The sequence below is a fragment of the Oncorhynchus masou genome, chromosome 11 (genome assembly GCF_036934945.1).
Source record: "Oncorhynchus masou masou isolate Uvic2021 chromosome 11, UVic_Omas_1.1, whole genome shotgun sequence".
Classification (NCBI taxonomy): domain Eukaryota; kingdom Metazoa; phylum Chordata; class Actinopteri; order Salmoniformes; family Salmonidae; genus Oncorhynchus; species Oncorhynchus masou.
In genome coordinates this window covers 10939829-10965279 of record NC_088222.1, presented here as the reverse complement: position 1 = coordinate 10965279, position 25451 = coordinate 10939829, and the positions used below count along the sequence as shown (strand labels likewise).

Sequence of the window (25451 nt, the reverse complement as noted above, 5' to 3'; positions counted from 1 at the left end):
TGAACTAGAATATCAAACCTCAAATATGAATGTTGTACAGTAATTGTCTTGAACACAAAGCATACTGTATGTGACATGATGGTGATAAAGTCCTTGAGAAGAGAATCTTTCTACTGTTAGTTATGTAGGAGTTTCCTGTGTGGACAAGCGAGCTCATCATAAATAGTCCTGGTAACCACTGGCAACCCCCTGAGCAGAGCTCACTTTCCACCTCGCCCCTCCTAGCCTGCACAGTCACGACTCTCAGACCATCAAGTGAAAGGAACTCAAAGTAAATCAACAAGACAACAACAGACGGAGCGCTGGAAGAACAGAAAATTAGACCACATCATTTGGTACGTCTTTCGAAGATCTGTGTTGAAGAAGTGGGTCTACCGACCTGTGTGATGCGGGACATGGGGAGGGAAGGGATGTCCGTTTAAAGAAGACATGAGTGTGTGGGCTGTAGTGTGTGCTGTACTTCAGAAGGCTGCAGTGATCTTCCCACCCACCCCAAACACACAGCAACTTGTATGGGTCTGGTTCATGAAAGCAGATTACTATACAGTACATTTCCATGCTCACAGAGACATGCTGACAATACATTCCCATGATCAGAGAGACACAGTGACAGTCTGAATATTGACACAGGACAAGGCTAGCCACTAGACGAGGATGGCCCAACCTGTACAGTATCTGATAGACACAGAGCACCTGCTACGGGCCAGACTGTGTGAGTGCATGTTTTAGAGTGTGGGTGGGGGTGCTATGTGCATACTTGTATACACGAATGTCTGTTTATGATCATGTGCGTGCCTGTACTGTATGTGCCTACTTGTGTCTATCTCTGTCTGTGTGCATGTGTATTTCTCGCTATCTGTTATGTACTGGTCTCTGTGTGCCTGCACTGTAAGTGTGTGTGTGCCTTGGCGTGACAAGCATCTGTCTGCCCTGCCCTACAGCCTGGCTGCTTTTAATTAGGAGGTGCCAGAGCGCCCCAGGGCAGACAGAGGCTCTCCGCCTCTCCCTCCTCTACTCTCGTCTCTCCTCCCTCCTCCCTCCTCTCCTCTACTCTCCTCCCTCCTCTCCTCCCTCCTATTCTCCTCTCTCTTCGACTCTCCTCCCTCCTTTCCTCTCTCCTCCCTCCTCTCTCATCCCTCCTCTCCTCTCTCCTCCTCCCTCTCTTCTCTCCTCTCCTCCTCTCCTCTCTCCTCTCATCTCCCCTTGTCTCCCTTTTCTGTCCTCTCCACATCCTCCTCTATCCTCTCCTCTCTCCTCTCATCTTCTACCTTTCCTCTCTCCTTTCCTCTCCCCTCCACCCCCTTATCTCTCCTCCTCTTCTCTCGCTCCTCACCTCTATCCTCCTCTCCATCCCTCCTCTCCCTACTCTCTCCTCTCTCCTCCTCTCCCTCCTCTATCCTCCTCTCATCCCTCCTCTCCCTACTCTCTCCTCTCTCCTCCTCTCCCGGCTCTATCCTCCTCTCATCCCTCTCCTCCCTTCTCTACTTCTCTCTTTTCTCCTCTCCCTGCTCCTCTCTTCTCCTCTCTCCTCTCTCCTCCTCCCTCTCTCCCTCATCCCACTCTCTCTCTTCTCCTCCTGCCCCTCCCTCCTCTATTCCTCTTCCTCTTATCATCCTCCTCCCCCTCATCCCACTCTCCCTCTTATCCTCCCCCTCCTCCTCCCCCTCTCCCTCATCCCACTCTCTCTCTTCTCCCCCCCCTCCCCTCTCTCCTCCCTCCATTCCTTAGCCTGGCCTCCCCCTCGTTATCATCAGCAGAGCTAGGAGATGTCCTCACTCACCCCACAGATCCACACACTGGAAGCACACACACACACACGCACACACACACATACACACACATACAACTACGACCACCTGTGAAATAAGCCAGCCAAAGTATAGCTATCTCTCTGTCTGGCTGGTTATACTCATATATGGTTGTGAATAGATTGTGTATTACAGTACATCTCTCCAGAACATGTATATTTCTGGTAATTAAAAAAAAAACTCCCAACCAGATTAGGATGTTTAGAAACAGACAAAACAAGAGGAATAGTTTCAGTATGTCAGCAGAAAAACAGCTCTGAACCTAAACTCATCCTGAATAGTGGGCTACTTAGAGGTGAGCTGGTCTAATGACCTTGCTGTGTGTGTGTCTACTGTACTGTACTGCCTGTAAGCTGTCCTTGGAGATGGTTTTTAAGGAGGTCTGTCTGTCTGGTCTGGCAGGTGGGAGATGTGGGGTCTATCTACTGTGGGCATAATAGCTGGCAGAGCTGAACTGTGGGGGGGGGGGCTCTCCCCCTGCCTCGGCCCACGTCTGCTTCTTTCCCACAGCAACCTTGTCCTCCAGACAACAAGAGCCACATGGTGTGGAGTGGGTTGGGGGGGTTGTGGCAGGTGGGGTGGTGAGGGGCAAGATGGCTGGCCTCTGGGTTGGCCTACTCTTACCCATGAAACTGCACTAGCAGCAGAACAGCCCAAACCCACAAGCCTCATTGGTTTACTTTAAGTGGCTGAAGAACAGATTTCTTTCCCCTTTGACCCCTACAGTACAAACAGTAACAACGCAAACAGAAACACACATTTAGGCCTAAAGGCCTTGTCTCCCTTCAAATCAGTTCAGCTGTCGATGATCGAGAGAGCCTTGTTTGCTTAACTAATTTTATGTAAGATCTATGCCAGTCTCTGTGCCAGTCTGCCCCTCCTCATGGGTAAGAGATTGAGAGCCGATCTGCTGCTGAGAGCTGAGTATGTCATGCTGGGAACACAGCGGGTGGAAGCAAACAGGTACTGCAGTGCCCAACACTTACTCAGACCCAGCCTCCTGTGCAGTGCGAACAGACTGCACGAACCCTTAAAGACAAGTCCAACTGAGATGGACCAGTATTTAACCCCTTGTTAGGGAAGCTCTTCAGAGATGGACCAGTATTTAACCCCTTGTTAGGGAAGCTCTTCAGAGATGGACCAGTATTTAACCCCTTGTTAGGGAAGCTCTTCCGAGATGGACCAGTATTTAACCCCTTGTTAGGGAAGCTCTTCAGAGATGGACCAGTATTTAACCCCTTGTTAGGGAAGCTCTTCAGAGATGGACCAGTATTTAACCCCTTGTTAGGGAGATGGACTCTTCTCTTCGAGATGGACCAGTATTTAACCCCTTGTTAGGGAAGCTCTTCAGAGATGGACCAGTATTTAACCCCTTGTTAGGGAAGCTCTTCAGAGATGGACCAGTATTTAACCCCTTGTTAGGGAAGCTCTTCCGAGATGGACCAGTATTTAACCCCTTGTTAGGGAAGCTCTTCCGAGATGGACCAGTATTTAACCCCTTGTTAGGGAAGCTCTTCAGAGATGGACCAGTATTTAACCCCTTGTTAGGGAAGCTCTTCAGAGATGGACCAGTATTTAACCCCTTGTTAGGGAAGCTCTTCAGAGATGGACCAGTATTTAACCCCTTGTTAGGGAAGCTCTTCAGAGATGGACCAGTATTTAACCCCTTGTTAGGGAAGCTCTTCCGAGATGGACCAGTATTTAACCCCTTGTTAGGGAAGCTCTTCAGAGATGGACCAGTATTTAACCCCTTGTTAGGGAAGCTCTTCAGAGATGGACCAGTATTTAACCCCTTGTTAGGGAAGCTCTTCCGAGATGGACCAGTATTTAACCCCTTGTTAGGGAAGCTCTTCAGAGATGGACCAGTATTTAACCCCTTGTTAGGAAGCTCTTCCGAGATGGACCAGTATTTAACCCCTTGTTAGGGAAGCTCTTCAGAGATGGACCAGTATTTAACCCCTTGTTAGGGAAGCTCTTCCGAGATGGACCAGTATTTAACCCCTTGTTAGGGAAGCTCTTCAGAGATGGACCAGTATTTAACACCTTGTTAGGGAAGCTCTTCAGAGATGGACCAGTATTTAACCCCTTGTTAGGGAAGCTCTTCCGAGATGGACCAGTATTTAACCCCTTGTTAGGGAAGCTCTTCCGAGATGGACCAGTATTTAACCCCTTGTTAGGGAAGCTCTTCCGAGATGGACCAGTATTTAACCCCTTGTTAGGGAAGCTCTTCAGAGACCTGCGGAGAACAAACATTAGGAGATTATAGGAAATACTTGTTAAGTTTTTAAGCATTATGTAACGGTTTTCTTGACTTGAAGGAGAGGTGGACCAAAATGCAGTGTGGTTTCTATTCATGGTTCTTTAATAAAGAAAACTATACATGAATAGACTAACAAAACAATAACCGTGCGAAAACCTAAACAGCCCTATCTGGTGCAAACACAGGAACAATCACCCACAAAACCCAACACCAAACAGGCTACCTAAATATGGTTCCCAATCAGAGACAATGACTAACACCTGCCTCTGATTGAGAACCATATCAGGCCAAACATAGAAATAGACAAACTGGACATGTAACATAGAATGCCCACTCAGATCACACCCTGACCAAACAAAACATAGAAACATACAAAGCAAACTATGGTCAGAGTGTGACACATTAAAACAAATCTCAGATATGTGTCGCTAGTAACTAATTTGACAATTTTTTGTTATTTGTTTTAAAAATCTATACACAGGGCCTTCAGAAAGTATTCACCCCTAACCATATTCCACATTTTGTTGTGTTACAGCCTGAATTCAAAATGGATTAAATATACTGTTTATACTTTTATTCTTTTTATTTATTTATTTTATTTAACCTTTATTTAACCAGGAAGGGCTCATTGAGATTTAAAATCTCTTTTTCAAGAGCGTCCTGGCCAAGATAGGCAGCACCAAGTCATTACAAAAATTACAGACAAACAACATGAAAAACTACAAGTAATCTCGTAAAAACCATAGAATTCTCACACATCTACACACAATACCACATAATGATAAAGTGAAAACATGTTTTTGATTTTTTTGCAAATTTATTGAAAATGAAATACAGAAATATCTCATTTACTTAAGTATTCACACCCCTGAGTGTTAGCATCAGCTTTGGCAGCGATTACAGCTGTGAGTCTTTCTGGGTAAGTCTCTAAGAGCTTTGCACATCTGGATTATACAATATTTGCACATTATTATTTTTTAAATTCTTCAACCTCTGTCAAGTTGATTGTTGATCATTGCTCGACAGCTATTTTCAAGTCTTGCCATAGATTTTCAAGCCGATTTAAGTCAAAACCGTAATTTGGCAACTCAGGAACATTCAACGTCATCTTGGTAAGCAACTCCAGTGTATATTTGTGTTTAAGGTTGTTATCCTGCTGTCATGCCCTGGCCTTAGTTATCTTTGTTTTCTTTATTATTTTGGTTAAACCTGCTGAAACGTGAATTTGTCTCCCAGTGTCTGTTGGAAAGCAGACTGAACCAGGTTTCCTCTAGTATTCTGCTTGTGCTTAGCTTTATTCCGTTTCATTTTTAGAGTCCTTGCAAATGACAAGCATACCCACAACATGATGCAGCCAACACCATACTTGAAAATATGAAGAGTGGTACTCAGTGATTTGTTGTGTTGGATTTGCCCCAACATAATGTTTTGTATTCAGGACATAAAGTTCATATATTTGCCACTTTCTTTTCAGTATTTCTTTAGTGCCTTGTCGCAAACAGGATGTATGTTTTTGAGTATTTGTATTCACTCTGTCATTTACAGTATGATGGAGTAACTACAAGATCCATCCTCAGTTTTCTCCTCTACTCTGTAGCTGTTTTAGAGTCACCATCGGGGGTTTGAACTCGCAACCTTCTGGTTACTAGTCCAACACTCTAACCACTAGGCTACCCTGCTGGGGGTACAGCAATGAGGTAGTCATTCATTATTGCACAGAGAGAGTTCATGAAACATATTATTATGTTACACATTTTAAACTGCTGAACTTATTTAGGATTGTCATAACAATACTTACTTAATACTTATTGATTTAAAACATTTCAGCTTTTCATTTTTAATTAAAAAAAAAAAAATTCTAAAAACATAATTCCACTTTGACATTATGGGGTATTGTGTGTTGGCCGGTGACACAAGATCTCAATGAAATCCATTTTACATTCCGGCTGTAACAACAAAATGTGGAAAAAGTCAAGGGGTGTGAATACTTTCTGAATGCTCTGTATGGCGTGATTATTCTACGTATATATTGTACAGTTATATAACAGAGAAATCTGCAGAGAGTTTATATGACAACAGTAGACAGAGACAGAGAATTTGGATAAGCAGTCCTTCTGTGCAGGTTGTGATTGTTGCTTGACTCGCCGGCTGGTTAGTCTGCTAATATTTAGTGGCTTTCCTGTTTATATATACCAAGACTCCCTGTCTGTTTATATATACCAAGACTCCCTGTCTGTTTATATATACCAAGACTCCCTGTCTGTTTATATATATATACCAAGACTCCCTCTCTGTTTATATATACCAAGACTCCCTGTCTGTTTATATATACCAAGACTCCCTGTCTGTTTATATATACCAAGACTCCCTGTCTGTTTATATATACCAAGACTCCCTGTCTGTTTATATATACCAAGACTCCCTGTCTGTTTATATATATACCAAGACTCCATGTCTGTTTATATATACCAAGACTCCCTGTCTGTTTATATATACCAAGACTCCCTGTCTGTTTATATATACCAAGACTCCCTGTCTGTTTATATATATACCAAGACTCCCTGTCTGTTTATATATACCAAGACTCCCTCTCTGTTTATATATACCAAGACTCCCTCTCTGTTTATATATACCAAGACTCCCTCTCTGTTTATATATACCAAGACTCCCTGTCTGTTTATATATACCAAGACTCCCTGTCTGTTTATATATACCAAGACTCCCTGTCTGTTTATATATACCAAGACTCCCTCTCTGTTTATATATACCAAGACTCCCTGTCTGTTTATATATACCAAGACTCCCTCTCTGTTTATATATACCAAGACTCCCTGTCTGTTTATATATACCAAGACTCCCTGTCTGTTTATATATACCAAGACTCCCTGTCTGTTTATATATACCAAGACTCCCTGTCTGTTTATATATACCAAGACTCCCTGTCTGTTTATATATACCAAGACTCCCTCTCTGTTTATATATACCAAGACTCCCTGTCTGTTTATATATATACCAAGACTCCCTGTCTGTTTATATATACCAAGACTCCCTCTCTGTTTATATATACCAAGACTCCCTGTCTGTTTATATATACCAAGACTCCCTGTCTGTTTATATATATACCAAGACTCCCTGTCTGTTTATAAATACCAAGACTCCCTCTCTGTTTATATATACCAAGACTCCCTCTCTGTTTATATATACCAAGACTCCCTCTCTGTTTATATATACCAAGACTCCCTCTCTGTTTATATATACCAAGACTCCCTGTCTGTTTATATATACCAAGACTCCCTGTCTGTTTATATATACCAAGACTCCCTGTCTGTTTATATATACCAAGACTCCCTCTCTGTTTATATATACCAAGACTCCCTGTCTGTTCATATATACCAAGACTCCCTCTCTGTTTATATATACCAAGACTCCCTGTCTGTTTATATATACCAAGACTCCCTGTCTGTTTATATATACCAAGACTCCCTGTCTGTTTATATATACCAAGACTCCCTGTCTGTTTATATATACCAAGACTCCCTGTCTGTTTATATATACCAAGACTCCCTCTCTGTTTATATATACCAAGACTCCCTGTCTGTTTATATATATACCAAGACTCCCTGTCTGTTTATATATACCAAGACTCCCTCTCTGTTTATATATACCAAGACTCCCTGTCTGTTTATATATACCAAGACTCCCTGTCTGTTTATATATATACCAAGACTCCCTGTCTGTTTATAAATACCAAGACTCCCTCTCTGTTTATATATACCAAGACTCCCTCTCTGTTTATATATACCAAGACTCCCTCTGTTTATATATACCAAGACTCCCTGTCTGTTTATATATACCAAGACTCCCTGTCTGTTTATATATACCAAGACTCCCTGTCTGTTTATATATACCAAGACTCCCTGTCTGTTTATATATACCAAGACTCCCTGTCTGTTTATATATACCAAGACTCCCTGTCTGTTTATATATACCAAGACTCCCTCTCTGTTTATTTATACCAAGACTCCCTCTCTGTTTATATATACCAAGACTCCCTGTCTGTTTATATATACCAAGACTCCCTGTCTGTTTATATATACCAAGACTCCCTCTCAGTGTACTTAAACTCTCACAATGTAGGCTACAACACATTGCAACCACCAGGAATAAGGCTGTGGTCTCGCTAGACACTCCTAAGGGGAAGTTGGCCTACGGTATGCATGAGGACAAGTCTATCTTGCTACAGAATGTGAGGAAGCATGTGAGCATTCAAGCACTAACATAACACATGTTCCTATAACGACACAATAATTCACTATAAACAGACCCATCTAGGTTTTAGCAAGAACAATTTTGGGATGTTGATTTGATTTAAACAATATAGGGTTGTTTAAAGCTTTATTCTGCTATGCCAAACGCCAACTTGTACCATTTTAGTAGTAACCTTGACATGAGTAGAAGTCTATCATAGAGAATGGGGAGATCTGAGTTAAACATCCTTACGTAACTTACCTGTTGTTATTGGCAGAGAGGTTTGGAACTCTCTTTCTTATTGGTCTACTAACTAATTTACCTCTTGGTGATGTCACCATGGAAGACCGAAACTCCATCCCACCAAAACAGGCTGAAATTTCAGGCGGCCTTTTCAAACACTGAAAGGGCATTATCATAATCTTCACAATTTCACAGTATTATTCCAACCTCATAGTGTACATAAATCACAGGAAAATACATATTTATTGACTGCACTGGGTCTATAATAACATAATATCAATGGAATTTAAACATATTTGTTTAACAAGATTAATTTGACTAAACCAAACTCTGGTACCACATAAAAACCACAACATTCAGAACCTGTTTAGATTCTAATTTTGATGAGCGAAATTGCAAGAATTGACCTAAATCCTATAATACTGGTCATTACATATTAAGCGATAGGGTTGATCTAGGAAATGATGTCCTAATGGGCCAGTCTGTCAGTAACAGAAGCTATCCTGTGAAAGTGTCCTGTCATGGTAAAACAAGGGGCTTGTAAAATTCAGGAAACACTGGGAGAGAATGAGATCTACATTGTTATGTTTGTCCTGGCTGTGATGCCATAGACACCGAGCAGTGAGTTCAATTGTTATGAGACAAGAAAAAATGACTTCCTTTGCCATCTCACTTTTTCATTGCCTTAACGTTCAGTGAAGCCCACCCCTCTGAGAGCGTGTGAGGTTTTTCAGTCTCTCTATTGCTCTCTTTCACTCTCTCTTTGCCCACCTATCAAAGTCCACATGCCAGACAGATACTTTCCCTTTCTAAATTGAAGAAGAGGGTGACCACATCTTTTCTCCTTTTTTCTGTTCTATGTCAACACCCTGGTCTTAGGAGTCTGTCCTCCACCTCTACAGACGGGCAGAGCAGTATAATATAGTAGAGCAGTATAATATAGTAGAGCAGTATAATATAGCAGAGCAGTATAATATAGTAGAGCAGTATAATAGAGCAGAGCAGTATAATATAGTAGAGCAGTATAATATAGCAGAGCAGTATAATATAGTAGAGCAGTATAATATAGCAGAGCAGTATAATATAGCAGAGCAGTATAATAGAGCAGAGCAGTATAATATAGTAGAGCAGTATAATAGAGCAGAGCAGTATAATATAGTAGAGCAGTATAATATAGTAGAGCAGTATAATATAGTAGAGCAGTATAATATAGCAGAGCAGTATAATATAGCAGAGCAGTATAATAGAGCAGAGCAGTATAATATAGTAGAGCAGTATAATAGAGCAGAGCAGTATAATATAGTAGAGCAGTATAATATAGTAGAGCAGTATAATATAGTAGAGCAGTATAATATAGTAGAGCAGTATAATATAGTAGAGCAGTATAATATAGCAGAGCAGTATAATATAGTAGAGCAGTATAATATAGTAGAGCAGTATAATATAGTAGAGCAGTATAATATAGTAGAGCAGTATAATATAGTAGAGCAGTATAATATAGTAGAGCAGTATAATATAGTAGAGCAGTATAATATAGTAGAGCAGTATAATATAGCAGAGCAGTATAATATAGCAGAGCAGTATAATATAGTAGAGCAGTATAATATAGCAGAGCAGTATAATATAGTAGAGCAGTATAATATAGCAGAGCAGTATAATATAGCAGAGCAGTATAATATAGCAGAGCAGTATAATTTAGTAGAGCAGTATAATATAGTAGAGCAGTATAATAGAGCAGAGCAGTATAATATAGTAGAGCAGTATAATATAGCAGAGCAGTATAATATAGCAGAGCAGTATAATATAGCAGAGCAGTATAATATAGTAGAGCAGTATAATATAGCAGAGCAGTATAATATAGTAGAGCAGTATAATATAGTAGAGCAGTATAATATAGCAGAGCAGTATAATATAGCAGAGCAGTATAATATAGTAGAGCAGTATAATATAGTAGAGCAGTATAATATAGCAGAGCAGTATAATATAGCAGAGCAGTATAATATAGCAGAGCAGTATAATATAGCAGAGCAGTATAATTTAGTAGAGCAGTATAATATAGCAGAGCAGTATAATATAGCAGAGCAGTATAATTTAGTAGAGCAGTATAATATAGTAGAGCAGTATAATATAGTAGAGCAGTATAATATAGTAGAGCAGTATAATATAGTAGAGCAGTATAATATAGTAGAGCAGTATAATATAGCAGAGCAGTATAATTTAGTAGAGCAGTATAATATAGTAGAGCAGTATAATATAGTAGAGCAGTATAATATAGTAGAGCAGTATAATAGAGCAGAGCAGTATAATATAGTAGAGCAGTATAATATAGTAGAGCAGTATAATAGAGCAGAGCAGTATAATATAGTAGAGCAGTATAATATAGTAGAGCAGTATAATATAGTAGAGCAGTATAATATTATCTCACTGCTGTGATCTCTGACTCAAACTGAAGAACCTGTCACCTCTCTGATCATCCTAAATAGACTTTGAATCACTTGCAGGAAGTCAAACAAGGGATCATATCATTAAATGTCATTGAATTAAATACATATGCAGTTCACCTCTTTAGTTTCTGTTTTGGATTTAGTCTTGTACAAAATGTATTTATATTTTTACATACAAAATATTTATTAAAATATGTATTCGTACAACATCTTCTAAAAATGATCCAATAAATACAAGTGAGCGACTTAGTGGAGTTTGACTAGACATTAATCAACAGGAAACAGACAGGTTGTTGAAGAACAGATTGGAGAGCTGCTCCAGATTATAAACTCAAATTAGCATAGCGTGTCTCCCAGCCCATAGTGAGCTTTTACGAACGGACTGAGTTTGTGGTGTGATGGAGCTACAAATAGAATATCCATTAAGGGTGCGATAAGGTTGAATGACAGAAAATTGTTTGAATTGAGACCGTAGTCACTGAAGGGCTACAGGACTGTAATGTATCACGTTTTATTTGACAAAGTAAAACCTAACAATCATATTTTGGGGTTTTAATCTTAAATCTTGAAGTTGTTGCTTCATCTCTGATCTCTACTCTGTTGCTTCACCTCTGATCTTTACTTTGTTGCTTCATCTCTGATCTCTACTCTGTTGCTTCATCTCTGATCTCTACTCTGTTGCTTCACCTCTGATCTCTACTCTGTTGCTTCATCTCTGATCTCTACTCTGTTGCTTCACCTCTGATCTCTACTCTGTTGCTTCATCTCTGATCTCTGTTGTGGTGACCAGTGGAGGTTCATAAATAGCATTTTTTTTACATTTAATTTTTGACATTTCTTTCCTTATTTTTTTTGTTATACCCTAAACCCTTACTGCTTCACCCCTCTCCTTCCATAATGCAATTCACTCTAACAAAACAACAAATTCATTTTGTCTGACCTAAATCAGAGGGTGTCTGAGCCATGAGTTTATAACACACTGTGTATTATTATCTTTCAGCTACCCACCCTGCTATAAAAACTAGTGGTGCAACATCTCCACATAGCAGTAATGCTGCTCTGCTCTCCCTCCCTACTGTGAATCTGACAAGCCTGCCTTCCCTGCCTGCCGTCTCTCAACTCCTCTGTTGCTCTGCTCACCAGCCTGTTTACGTCTGCCAGGGACACACACACCTCTCTCCGCTCCGGTCCGGTCTGGCGGTCCACTGTTAACCTCCTTTAGCTGCTACTTGTCTTTGTATTGGTTTTTGGAAGTGTTGGATATTTCCTGGTTTTTGTGAATGGGCGGCCGATGCGAGGTGGCTGTGACTGTGAATGGACTGACTGACTGTCAGCTCTGCGTACACTATTCTGAAGAGGCAATGTGACAGGTCTCTGGACACCACTGGTAGACTCTGAATTATAAACAAACGGAAAGAAAGGAATTAAGAAGGTAGGTAATGAGGATTCCGTTTAGAATTCTAAGGATTCTTGTTTTTCAATTCTGCTGACTTGTGGCATGCTGAAAATTCTGTATCTAGTTTGGGTATGTTTGTGTTTGAGTGAGTGTGCCTGCTTATTGCTGCAGTGAATGAGTCTTTCTTTTCTACAGTACATGTGTACAGTGCACCTGTTCAGTGTGTGTATGTGTTTGTGTGTGTGGAGTTAGGTATGTTTTAGGTGTTTAGAGCGTTGTCTGTTGTGTTGTATTCCTCCCAGGTGCAACACTCTGAAAGTGCCTCATCTCCAGGTGTGGATACATTCATTTATGACTCACATAATTGTTTTGGATAGCACTATAAGACACCATCTTGAGACAAGTAGGTTGCCAAGACCTCTTTCGCAATAAAAATGTGGAGACAACATGAACAGGAATTTATTTTACTGGGTAGAAGAAATGTTAAATACAGTATTTTGGCTTTAACGTTTTAAAATGTTATTGTATTCTCCTGATGGGGTTTCATTGAATTCATTATTTAGCCAAAACACACACTTGCGTTGGTGGATTTGTGGCAAAAAAAAACGGAATAAAATGTGTAAGAGAATTTAACTCTTACATAGCACTGGGGCTAAGATATAATTCCTAAAACAAACGTTGAAGTTTTTTAAAGTTTAAGTAGGAGAGTGTTGAGAGAATAAGAACTGAGGGGTATCGAAGATGACTGTTTGTGACACTCTTATCCCCTTAAAACATAGGGATTAGGCTAGCTTGTTTTACAACAACTGTTTGTTGTCTACTTTTTTTAAAATTATTGGAGTACTGTATATATATAAAAGAGATGTTGAAACATTCAAGTCAAATTAGCTACAAGGATTTGTTCTACAGAGAAGCAAATATGAAAATATATTTTGTACTGCCATTATCCGTTGACAGTAGCCTCATCTGCTATCTGGTTGACTCTTAACGAGACTGTCTGAATTATAATTAATTTGTCATAAATCACTTAAACTCACAACAGGAAGACAGGTTGTGAGATTGATCAAAGTGGTTGTCAAGGAGACACCAACAACTCTTTAAAAACTACCATCTCTGCCATGGGATCATCAATCATTTAATTAAAAGCATCAGTGGTCATAATTGAACTCATTAATTCAAACTGAAATATTGCATTATCATAAGTAAATCATCAGTAAATTAATATATATTAATGATTTATAATGGTTCTGTAACTGAATAATAGTAGCCAATGAACTAATTATAAACCCTTTTATTAATACAAACTTATTGTAAAGTATGATATCTTGCTAAATCATATTTAATAAAGTGGATACTCTTTTACATAAAACGTTACCAGAACGGATTCAATGAAACCAAAGGTTGTCCTCTGAGACCTAATAAAGTATCAGAACAATGTATTGACTGGTGCAGATAATGGTGTGAACCTCGGGGCTCTCCTGGAGGCTCAGTGGATGGCTCCATAATAAACTCCTATAGGATTGGTCTTTATTTAAACAAACAAACTGTACGATTGGCTTATAGGTTTAATGAGCTTTCAATTCACTAGTGCAACACATTGACTGTTTCTAGTACATTCTCATTACACATTCCATAAACAAAAATAAATTGTTGGAATTAACTTAAATATTCATATTGTCGATATTTTTTGTTCTGTAGCGCACCAGCAGATAATATGTATGCTATACTGTAGGTAAAAGTAGGCATCAGGGATGTCTCAATATACAGTATACAGTATCAACTATTTATATATTTAAATTCATTTGTCCTCCCCAATAATACACTATTTCTATATGAACATTTTGTCTATAGAAAAAAAGCCACGTCATCAACTGTATGTCACAGATGTCGTCGATCCAGACGAGTCGTTTCATATCAATATCCTTTATATTCTGTGACTCTAGTAGTTTCATATCAATATCCTTTATATTCTGTGACTCTAGTAGTTTCATATCAATATCCTTTATATTCTGTGACTCTAGTAGTTTCATATCAATATCCTTTATATTCTGTGACTCTAGTAGTTTCATATCAATATCCTTTATATTCTGTGACTCTAGTAGTTTCATATCAATATCCTTTATATTCTGTGACTCTAGTAGTTTCATATCAATATGCTTTATATTCTGTGACTCTAGTAGTTTCATATCAATATCCTTTATATTCTGTGACTCTAGTAGTTTCATATCAATATCCTTTATATTCTGTGACTCTAGTAGTTTCATATCAATATCCTTTATATTCTGTGACTCTAGTAGTTTCATATCAATATCCTTTATATTCTGTGACTATTCAGTTAAGAATAAATTTGATTTAAAACAATCAACAACAAAAAACACTAAATCATAAATGAAGCATATATAAGTTATGAACTTTGGTCGAGTTTATCGGTGGACGGTTCTGTGTTTACCTGTAGTATAATTATTGGGAGTCTGATAGTGTACGACAATCTATATATATATTTTTGAATTGAGTGGTGGAAAAAGTACTCAAATGTCATACTTGAGTAAAAGTAAAGATACCTTAATAGAAAAAATGGCTCAGGTAAAAGTGAAAGTCACCCAGTAAAATACTACTTGAGGTCAAGTCTAAAAGTATCTGGTTTGAAATGTACTTAAGTGCATTGGTGGAAAAAAGTCCTAAATTGTCATACTGGAGTAAACATTACAAGTTAATAGTAAATGCTATGTAAATGCTATTGTAAATGCTATACATCAAATTCCTTTTATTGAGCAAACCAGACGGCACAATGTATGTTTTTTGTTTATTTTTACGGACACACAGGGGCACACCAACACTCGGACTTCATTTACACACACAGTATTTGTGTTTAGTGAGTCCGCCAGACAGGGATGACAGTTTACACACACAGTATTTGTGTTTAGTGAGTCCGCCAGACAGGGATGACAGTTTACACACACAGTATTTGTGTTTAGTGAGTCCGCCAGACAGGGATGACAGTTTACACACACAGTATTTGTGTTTAGTGAGTCCGCCAGACAGGGATGACTGTTTACACACACAGTATTTGTGTTTAGTGAGTCCGCCAGACAGGGATGACAGTTTACACACACAGTGTTTGTGTTTAGTGAGTCCGCCAGACAGGGATGACAGTTTACACACACAGTGTTTGTGTTTAGTGAGTCCGCCAGACAGGGATGACAGTTTACACACACAGTGTTTGTGTTTATAGAGGGCGCCAGACAGGGATGACAGTTTACACACACAGTGTTTGTGTTTAGTGAGGCCGCCAGACAGGGATGACTGTTTACACACACAGTGTTTGTGTTTAGTGAGTCCGCCAGACAGGGATGACAGTTTACACACACAGTGTTTGTGTTTAGTGAGTCCGCCAGACAGGGATGACAGTTTACACACACAGTGTTTGTGTTTAGTGAGTCCGCCAGACAGGGATGACAGTTTACACACACAGTGTTTGTGTTTATAGAGGGCGCCAGACAGGGATGACAGTTTACACACACAGTGTTTGTGTTTAGTGAGGCCGCCAGATAGGGATGACAGTGCACTTTATTGATATACGTGTGAATTGGACCATGTTGCTGTCATGCCTGAGCATTCGAAATGGAACAAATACTTTTGGGAGTCATATGTTCTTTAGGAATAAGTTGTCAAAAATATAAATATTAAAGTAAAGTCCAGACACTCCCCCCCCAAAAAATATGTTTTACTTTAAGTACTTTACACCACTGAAACAATTAATAACCAACTCATTCTAAACACAGGCTGTAAGTAAGTTTGGCTCTAAATGCCATTGTACAATGTTTTGAGTTAACTAAGTCTCCCAGCTAACACATTTACTTTGCTATATACGGCATAGCTCAGTCCAGACAAGTGTTTCCCCAGACAGTGGAGCTTGGTGGCCCTTGGTAGCCTTTGGGGGAGCTTGGTGGCCTTTGGGAGAGCTTGGTGGCCTTTGGGAGAGCTTGGTGGCCTTTGGGAGAGCTTGGTAGCCCTGGGGTCTCTAATCAGAGGTGGTGATGGGGAGTTTGGAACACAGAAAGAGAACTATGTTACTGTTAGCCCCTGTCTGTCTGGCCCTTGGCAGCCTCTAATGATGACACTGCCTGCCACAGCACTAGAGGTGAGCGAGGACACAGTGTCAGTGGTGATTTGGGATGGGGGGTATATAGTGACTGAGGGGTCGGAGGGAAGCAGAGGAGCTGTGGATCCTGGATAGACCAACCTGCTCTCTCATTGTGACATCCTCTTCTGCTTTTCAAAACCTCATGTTCTTCCTGCTCGTTAGCAATGATATACAGCACTATTAGGATTATTAGAATTCAAATCAGGTAAAAAAAATAGATGTTTTAATCCAAAACGGTATGTTCTTTTTTACATATTTGATTGTAATAGTTGCCTTGTAAGCATTATCTGGGACTATTTGATATTATCTAGAACTATATGACAAAGCAGAGTGAAAAAGCTACTCTATGGGCTCTATTGAGAACAAACACTGGATCGACGCTGTCTTTCCATGGGCTGACAGACAGACAGGACAGGCAGAGACTGCCAGAGCAAATCACACACAAATAAGGGGTTATCAGGCCCTTTGACAAAAGTTTACAAATGTCCCCACCCTGAGGGAGGGGTTAAATTAAGGAAGGCGTTGTGTGATGAAACAGTGATCTATGCAGGACTGTGAGGTGGGAAAGCAGTGCTCTCCTCTCCCCTCATCTCCTCTCCTCTCCCCTCATCTCCTCTCCTCTCCTGTCCATGTGGCACATCCTCCTCAGATCCTCTCCAGGACATAGTAATTAGCCCGGGTGTGTTAGCGTTAGCTAGCGTTAGTGCTGGAGCAGAGAGAGAGAAAGAGTGGGGTGGAGCGTTGGCTACTGCCTGGCTAGCAGCCCATGTTCCCAGGGTGGGGGAGACAGGCTAAGTCCTAAACGCCACCCAATTCCCTATACAGGGCACTACTTTTGAGCAGGGCCCATTGACCTAAAGTAGTGCACCATAAAGGGAATAGGGTGCCATTTGAAAACAGATAGAGACCAACAGCGGCCTCCCTCCCAGGTCCTCTCAGGCCCCTCTCTTATCCACTCTGTTGTTCTAAGCGCCACACCAATTGTTTGACTTGGCTGGGTATTCCAAGGAGGAGCTCCTGGTCCTACACAGCGCTGGTTTTAATGCAGCCTGCCAGGGAGGGGCTCCTGGTCCTACACAGCGCTGGTTTTAATGCAGCCTGCCAGGGAGGGGCTCCTGGTCCTACACAGCGCTGGTTTTAATGCAGCCTGTCAGGGAGGGGCTCCTGGTCCTACACAGCGCTGGTTTTTATGCAGCCTGTCAGGGAGGGGCTCCTGGTCCTACACAGGGCTGGTTTTAATGCAGCCTGTCAGGGAGGGGCTCCTGGTCCTACACAGGGCTGGTTTTAATGCAGCCTGTCAGGGAGGGGCTCCTGGTCCTACACAGCGCTGGTTTTAATGCAGCCTGTCAGGGAGGGGCTCCTGGTCCTACTCAGCGCTGGTTTTAATGCAGCCTGCCAGGGAGGGGCTCCTGGTCCTACACAGGGCTGGTTTTAATGCAGCCTGTCAGGGAGGGGCTCCTGGTCCTACACAGCGCTGGTTTTAATGCAGCCTGTCAGGGAGGGGCTCCTGGTCCTACACAGCGCTGGTTTTAATGCAGCCTGCCAGGGAGGGGCTCCTGGTCCTACACAGGGCTGGTTTTAATGCAGCCTGTCAGGGAGGGGCTCCTGGTCCTACACAGCGCTGGTTTTAATGCAGCCTGCCAGGGAGGGGCTCCTGGTCCTACACAGGGCTGGTTTTAATGCAGCCTGTTAGGGAACTTTGATGGACATTCGATACCTTTTTCTCTCACTCTCTCTCTCTCTCTCTCTCTCTCTCTCTCTCTCTATCCCCCCTCCTCTCTCTCTCTCTCTCCCTCTCTCTCTGCCCCCCTTCTCTCTCTCTCTGTCCCCCCTCCTCTCTCTCTCTCTCTCTCTGCCCCTCCTCCTTCTCTCTCTCTGCCCCCCCTCCTCTCTTCCCTCTGTCTGTCCTCTGTGTTGAACGAATGCTGTTACACTTACGGAAATCTGGTGAAGTCAAGACCCTGAAGCCCACGAATCCGATCCCTCTTGTCTCCTTTCCTTGTATTGTTACAGAGCTGATCTTTGACCTTTGACATGCCATCTCTTCCTTACCAAGACCTAGAAGATGATTAGGTCCCTTGTGTCAACATCAGCTGCTTCCAAGAATAATGTTAATATGGTACAGCAGATGAAAGATATGCTAGACCTTATTGATCTAATGTCCATGAAGGTTATTAGTACTGTATGGATACATATTTTATAATGAAGCAACTTGCTCTTTCTATGAACTGACAGAACAGAAACAATAATCTCACTGAATTCCACTTCGTCTTTTGTTTCAAGTTGCTCATCAAAGATTCCTCCACTGTATATCTGTAACTAATATATTCGCCTATAGGTCTTCCACTGTCTACATCTGTACCATAATCATAGCAACTGTTCCTTAGCAACAAGATCGAGAACACATTTGATTGGTAACTGAGCACAATGCCACCTGGAAATGATTTAGGGAGATGTTTTAAATATTTATCCTATGTGACGTATAGAGAGAGTGTTAATATGGGGTTGGAAACTCATAGCGTACATACACGGATTCTTCTGTAATGTTAACTATGGACCATTGAGATCCAATCACACAGTGCAGCTGTGGCAAGAAGCCATCTGAAAGCATCTAATCCACATACCTGTCCTAACCGCTGAGGAGCGGACAGCTAAATTTAACCTCTAGTCATAGACAAGACATGAATGGGCGAGAAACTGTCCCAAACCGTTTTTTTCACTCACTGTAAACATTACCTAGAACGAACAAGACCATTTAGGATAGCATTCAACACCACTTTGACTATAATCAAAAGACAATGAATGGATCGTTAGCCGTGGTCCGTGCAGCTCTGAATGAACTTGCCTGGTGAAAGAATGTTTTATACATTTTATAAATTTAATGAAATGTTTACCTCTTTGCCACAGGGTTTCTGCTCCCTCTTTTGGATCTAGGCAGGGTTACTGTAAAGCTCTTTTGGATCTAGGCAGGGTTACTGTAAAGCTCTTTTGGATCTAGGCAGGGTTACTGTAAAGCTCTTTGGGATCTAGGCAGGGTTACTGTAAAGCTCTTTGGGATCTAGGCAGGGTTACTGTAAAGCTATTTGGGATCTAGACAGGGTTACTGTAAAGCTCTTTGGGATCTAGGCAGGGTTACTGTAAAGCTCTTTGGGATCTAGGCAGGGTTACTGTAAAGCTCTTTGGGATCTAGGCAGGGTTACTGTAAAGCTCTTTGGGATCTAGGCAGGGTTACTGTAAAGCTCTTTGGGATCTAGGCAGGGTTACTGTAAAGCTCTTTGGGATCTAGGCAGGGTTACTGTAAAGCTCTTTGGGATCTAGGCAGGGTTACTGTAAAGCTCTTTGGGATCTAGGCAGGGTTACTGTAAAGCTCTTTGGGATCTAGGCAGGGTTACTGTAAAGCTCTTTGGGATCTAGGCAGGGTTACTGTAAAGCTCTTTGGGATCTAGGCAGGGTTACTGTAAAGCTCTTTGGGATCTAGGCAGGGTTACTGTAAAGCTCTTTGGGATCTAGGCAGGGTTACTGTAAAGCTCTTTGGGATCTAGGCAGGGTTACTGTAAAGCTCTTTGGGATCTAGGCAGGGTTACAGTAAAGCTCTTTGGGATCTAGGCAGGGTTACTGTAAAGCTCTTTTGGATCTAGGCATGGTTACTGTAAAACACTTTTATCTAGGCATGGTTACTCTAAAGCACATTGTTATCTAGGCATGGTTACTCTAAAGCACATTGTTATCTAAGCATGGTTACTGTAAAGCACTTTGTTATCTAGGCATGGTTACTGTAAAACACTTTTATCTAGGCATGGTTACTGTAAAGCACTTTGGGATCTAGGCATTATTACTGTAAAGCACATTGTTATCTAGGCATGGTTATTGTAAAGCACTATGGGATCAAGGCATGGTTATTGTAAAGCACGTTGTTATCTAGGCATGGTTACTCTAAAGCACATTGGGATCTAAGCAGGGTTCCTGTAAAGCACTTTGGGATCTAGGCAGGGTTACTGTAAAGCTATTTGGGATCTAGGCAGGGTTACTGTAAAGCTCTTTTGGATCTAGACAGGGTTACAGTAAAGCTCTTTTGGATCTAGGCAGGGTTACTGTAAAGCTCTTTTGGATCTAGGCATGGTTACTGTAAAACACTTTTATCTAGGCATGGTTACTGTAAAGCAGTTTGTTATCTAGGCATGGTTATTGTAAAGCTCTTTATTATCTAGGCATGGTTATTGTAAAACTCTTTGGGACAACTGTTGCTGTAAAGAGGACTATAAATATGTAATAAATGTGATGTTTTGTCCCTGTGCTATAAATCAGTATATTGCCTGATTTAACAGAACTGTCTACCTACATACACTATTAGTTCATGTCTGTCTCCCTGTTCTGTAGATCAGTGAGAGGAGAAGGAGAGTCGAGGATGGGCCACAGTGAAGATGACCTGATTGGGATTCCGTTCCCCAACCACAGCAGTGATGTCCTGTGCTGCCTTAACGAACAGCGCCTCGCCGGGTTGCTCTGTGACGTGGTGCTCATCGTACGCGACCAGGAGTACCAGACCCACCGCTCGGTCCTCGCCGCCTGCAGCATGTACTTCAAGAAGCTCTTCACCGTGGCCTCGGACGGAAGGGACAAGCACAGTGTGTATGAGATAGACTTCGTGGCCCCGGAGTCACTGACGGCCATCTTGGAGTTCGCCTACACATCCACGCTAACGGTGACGGCGTCCAACGTGAAAGAAATTCTTGGAGCGGCTCAGATGTTGGAGATCCCCTGCATCGTCACCGTCTGTCTGGAGATTATGGACTCTGGCAAGGGAGGAGGAGGAGAGGGAGATGAGGAGGAAGACGAAGAGGAGGAGGAACAGGAGGAGGAGGAGGAGGAAGAGTCGAGGAAGGACGAGCAGGAGGTTCACGAGGAGGACAACGCCAGTGAGTGGTCAACGAGGTCGTCAGAGAGTCAGGACCAGGCCGAGTCGGAGAGAGGAGCACCACCCAGTACCTCTCAGTACCAGCACCAGTATGAGCTGCAGAGGAACAGGAAGTGCACAGACAAAGACTCTCAGTGTGAGAAACCCAGCCCGGAGCATGAGCGCATGGAGAGCCGAGCCCTCAAGGACTTTTCCATTGAGTCTCTGCTACAGGAAGGGCTGTACCCTAAACTGCCATCAGTCCTGGACAGGAGGGACAACTTTTCCCCTCTGCTCCCTGGCTTCTACCCTCCCATGTGGGCTGCAGAGTTCCCAGGTTTCCCCCCGCAGGTCCTAGACCCCAGCCACCACGCCCAGACCCAGACCCTCCACCGTTCCTCCCACCCTTCTCAACTGGACAACCGACCCTTAGACCTGGCCGTGAAGAGAGAGGTCGTCAAGGAGGAGCTGAAGGAGGAAGTCCCTCCCAGTATGCTCCACAGTGACTTCCTGAAAGACTTAATGACCTCCGGCCTGGGGGTGGGGGTGGTACGGTCCGAGGGGCCTCACCTCCACCCGGGTCAGATAAAGCAGGAGGAAGGCTTCCGCTCATACCTGAGCTTCCTGAGTGCATCAAGCCACCTGGGGGCACTGTTCCCTCCCTGGCAGATGGAGGAGGAGAGGAAGATGAAGCCCAAAGCATCCCAGCAGTGTCCCATCTGTAACAAGGTGATCCAGGGGGCGGGGAAACTACCCAGACACATGAGGACTCACACAGGAGAGAAACCATACATGTGCACCATCTGTGAGGTGCGCTTCACCAGGTATGACAAACACTCTTGATACTGTAGGTCTTACCATCTTCTGCAAGGAGATTATAAAAGCCAATAAACACAGTACTGACACACACAGTATCCGTTAGTGATGCCATGTATGTGGATAAGTGATTGGGTAAAAGTGTTGCCTGATCATATTCTAAGAATATAAGCAAAATGCCTACATGAACAAAAAAAAAAGATATCAATCATTAACACGTGAAATTGAGAGGTTTTTTTTTTGGGACAAAGATTATAGTATTACGGTAAGGCAGTGTTTTTGTGGTTAAGGCGTTTGATTTGTATCCTCTCATCTGAATATCCTCCGAGACCTAAAAAGTGGAAACCCCCTGTCTTTCTTTCTAGTCACTTCCTGCCTCTGCTCTGGCATGATTGTTTCACCTGGCACATTTAATACGTACCCCAGAGTATACCCACCAACCATGCTTTCATCTCTGATAAATCTTTCAGAACACATACAGTTAAAAGGACAACACATTGAAAAAATATATATTTTGACCTCAATGGGACAACCTGGTAACATAAAAGTGAACTAATGTAAATAATATAAGCTTCTATTTTTTCTTTTCAGGCAAGACAAGCTGAAGATCCACATGCGGAAGCACACAGGAGAGCGGCCCTACGTCTGCCTCCACTGCAACTCTAAGTTTGTCCACAACTACGACCTGAAGAACCACTTGCGTATCCACACAGGGGTGCGGCCCTACCAGTGTGAGCACTGCTACAAGAGCTTCACACGCTCAGACCACCTGCACCGGCACATCAAGAGGCAGAGTTGCCGCGTCTCACGCCCTCGACGAGGCCGCAAGCCCGCCGCCTGGCGCTCAGCCAACAACTTCCTGCAGGGCCCTCCTGACTCGGCCAATCACCACGAGGATGGCAAGGGCGGCTGCCGGCTCCTGACCTCCTCCCATCGAGGCGTTAGAGGTCACGGTCTGGGCCTAGGGGAGAGAGAGAGACAGGCCCTGGGTGGTAAGGGCCTGGGCTATAAGGACTTGGACAGTGACAGCAGAGAGAGTCGGGAGGGCAGGGAGGCCAGAGAGGGCCGGGAGGCTAGAGAGGGCCGCGAGGGCCGGGAAGCTAGAGAGGCCAGAGAGGGCCGGGAGGCTAGAGAGGCTCGCCATCACCAGTCAGACAGGAAGCATGTGGTTGACAAGGTGGAGCTGGAGAGACAGAGGGGTGTGTTCACCTTTGCCCTGGCGGGGCCTGGGGGGGAAGTCCTTACTCACCCTCCATTTTACACCCCGACCCCTAACCCCTGGACCATTAGACTGGAGAACCACGCCTCTCCCATCCCTGAGCCGACCAACTGACACAGATTAAAGATGATAGAACAGAGACAGTGCCGGCCAACTGACACTTGAACAGAGAGAGAGCCGGCCAACTGACACCTGAACAGAGAGAGAGCCGGCCAACTGACACCTGAACAGAGAGCGAACCGGCCAACTGACACTTGAACAGAGAGAGAGCCGGCCAACTGACACCTGAACAGAGAGAGAGCCGGCCAACTGACACCTGAACAGAGAGCGAGCCGGCCAACTGACACTTGAACAGAGAGAGAGCCGGCCAACTGACACCTGAACAGAGAGAGAGCCGGCCAACTGACACCTGAACACTGAGAGAGCCGGCCAACTGACACTTGAACAGAGAGAGAGCCGGCCAACTGACACCTGAACAGAGAGAGAGCCGGCCAACTGACACCTGAACAGAGAGCGAGCCGGCCAACTGACACTTGAACAGAGAGAGAGCCGGCCAACTGACACCTGAACAGAGAGAGAGCCGGGCCAACTGACACCTGAACAGAGAGAGAGCCGGCCAACTGACACCTGAACAGAGAGAGAGCCGGCCAACTGACACCTGAACAGAGAGAGAGCCGGCCAACTGACACCTGAACAGAGAGCGAGCCGGTCAACTGACACCTGAACAGAGAGAGAGCCGGCCAACTGACACCTGAACAGAGAGAGAGCCGGCCAATTGACACCTGAACAGAGAGAGAGCCGGCCAACTGACACCTGAACAGAGAGAGAGCCGGCCAACTGACACTTGAACAGAGAGCGAGCCGGCCAACTGACACCTGAACAGAGAGAGAGCCGGCCAACTGACACCTGAACAGAGAGAGAGCCGGCCAACTGACACCTGAACAGAGAGAGAGCCGGCCAACTGACACCTGAACAGAGAGTGAGCCGGCCAACTGACACTTGAACAGAGAGAGAGCCGGCCAACTGACACCTGAACAGAGAGAGAGCCGGGCCAACTGACACCTGAACAGAGAGAGCCGGCCAACTGACACCTGAACAGAGAGAGAGCCGGCCAACTGACACCTGAACAGAGAGAGAGCCGGCCAACTGACACCTGAACAGAGAGCGAGCCGGTCAACTGACACCTGAACAGAGAGAGAGCCGGCCAACTGACACCTGAACAGAGAGAGAGCCGGCCAATTGACACCTGAACAGAGAGAGAGCCGGCCAACTGACACCTGAACAGAGAGAGAGCCGGCCAACTGACACTTGAACAGAGAGCGAGCCGGCCAACTGACACCTGAACAGAGAGAGAGCCGGCCAACTGACACCTGAACAGAGAGAGAGCCGGCCAACTGACACCTGAACAATCTAGAGAGAGCCGGCCAACTGACACTTGAACAGAGAGAGAGCCGGCCAACTGACACCTGAACAGAGAGAGAGCCGGCCAACTGACACCTGAACAGAGAGAGAGCCGGCCAACTGACACCTGAACAGAGAGCGAGCCGGCCAACTGACACCTGAACAGAGAGAGAGCCGGCCAACTGACACCTGAACAGAGAGCGAGCCGGCCAACTGACACCTGAACAGAGAGAGAGCCGGCCAACTGACACCTGAACAGAGAGAGAGCCGGCCAACTGACACCTGAACAGAGAGAGAGCCGGCCAACTGACACCTGAACAGAGAGAGCCGGCCAACTGACACCTGAACAGAGAGAGACCCGGCCAACTGACACCTGAACAGAGAGAGAGCCGGCCAACTGACACCTGAACAGAGAGAGAGCCGGCCAACTGACACCTGAACAGAGAGAGCCGGCCAACTGACACCTGAACAGAGAGCGAGCCGGCCAACTGACACCTGAACAGAGAGCGAGCCGGCCAACTGACACCTGAACAGAGAGAGAGCCGGGCCAACTGACACCTGAACAGAGAGCGAGCCGG

At 43.6% G+C, this 25451-nt stretch overlaps 1 protein-coding gene across 2 annotated transcripts in view; it reads left to right on the top strand.

Moving 5' to 3' along the window:
- LOC135548106 (zinc finger and BTB domain-containing protein 7C) overlaps positions 1 to 23816 on the top strand; it is a 30770-nt gene extending 6954 nt beyond the window's left edge. The window contains exons 1-3 of one of the 2 annotated variants that reach the window (XM_064977381.1): positions 12102 to 12435; positions 20921 to 22261; positions 22845 to 23816. In XM_064977381.1, coding sequence (XP_064833453.1) covers positions 20949 to 22261; positions 22845 to 23586 — 2055 coding nt within the window. In that variant the 5' untranslated portion in view covers positions 12102 to 12435; positions 20921 to 20948 and the 3' untranslated portion in view covers positions 23587 to 23816. Of the gene's footprint in view, positions 1 to 12101; positions 12436 to 20920; positions 22262 to 22844 lie in introns of those variants that run through there. The other variant, XM_064977380.1, reaches the window with a different exon arrangement.
- The last annotated feature ends 1635 nt before the right edge of the window (positions 23817 to 25451 follow it).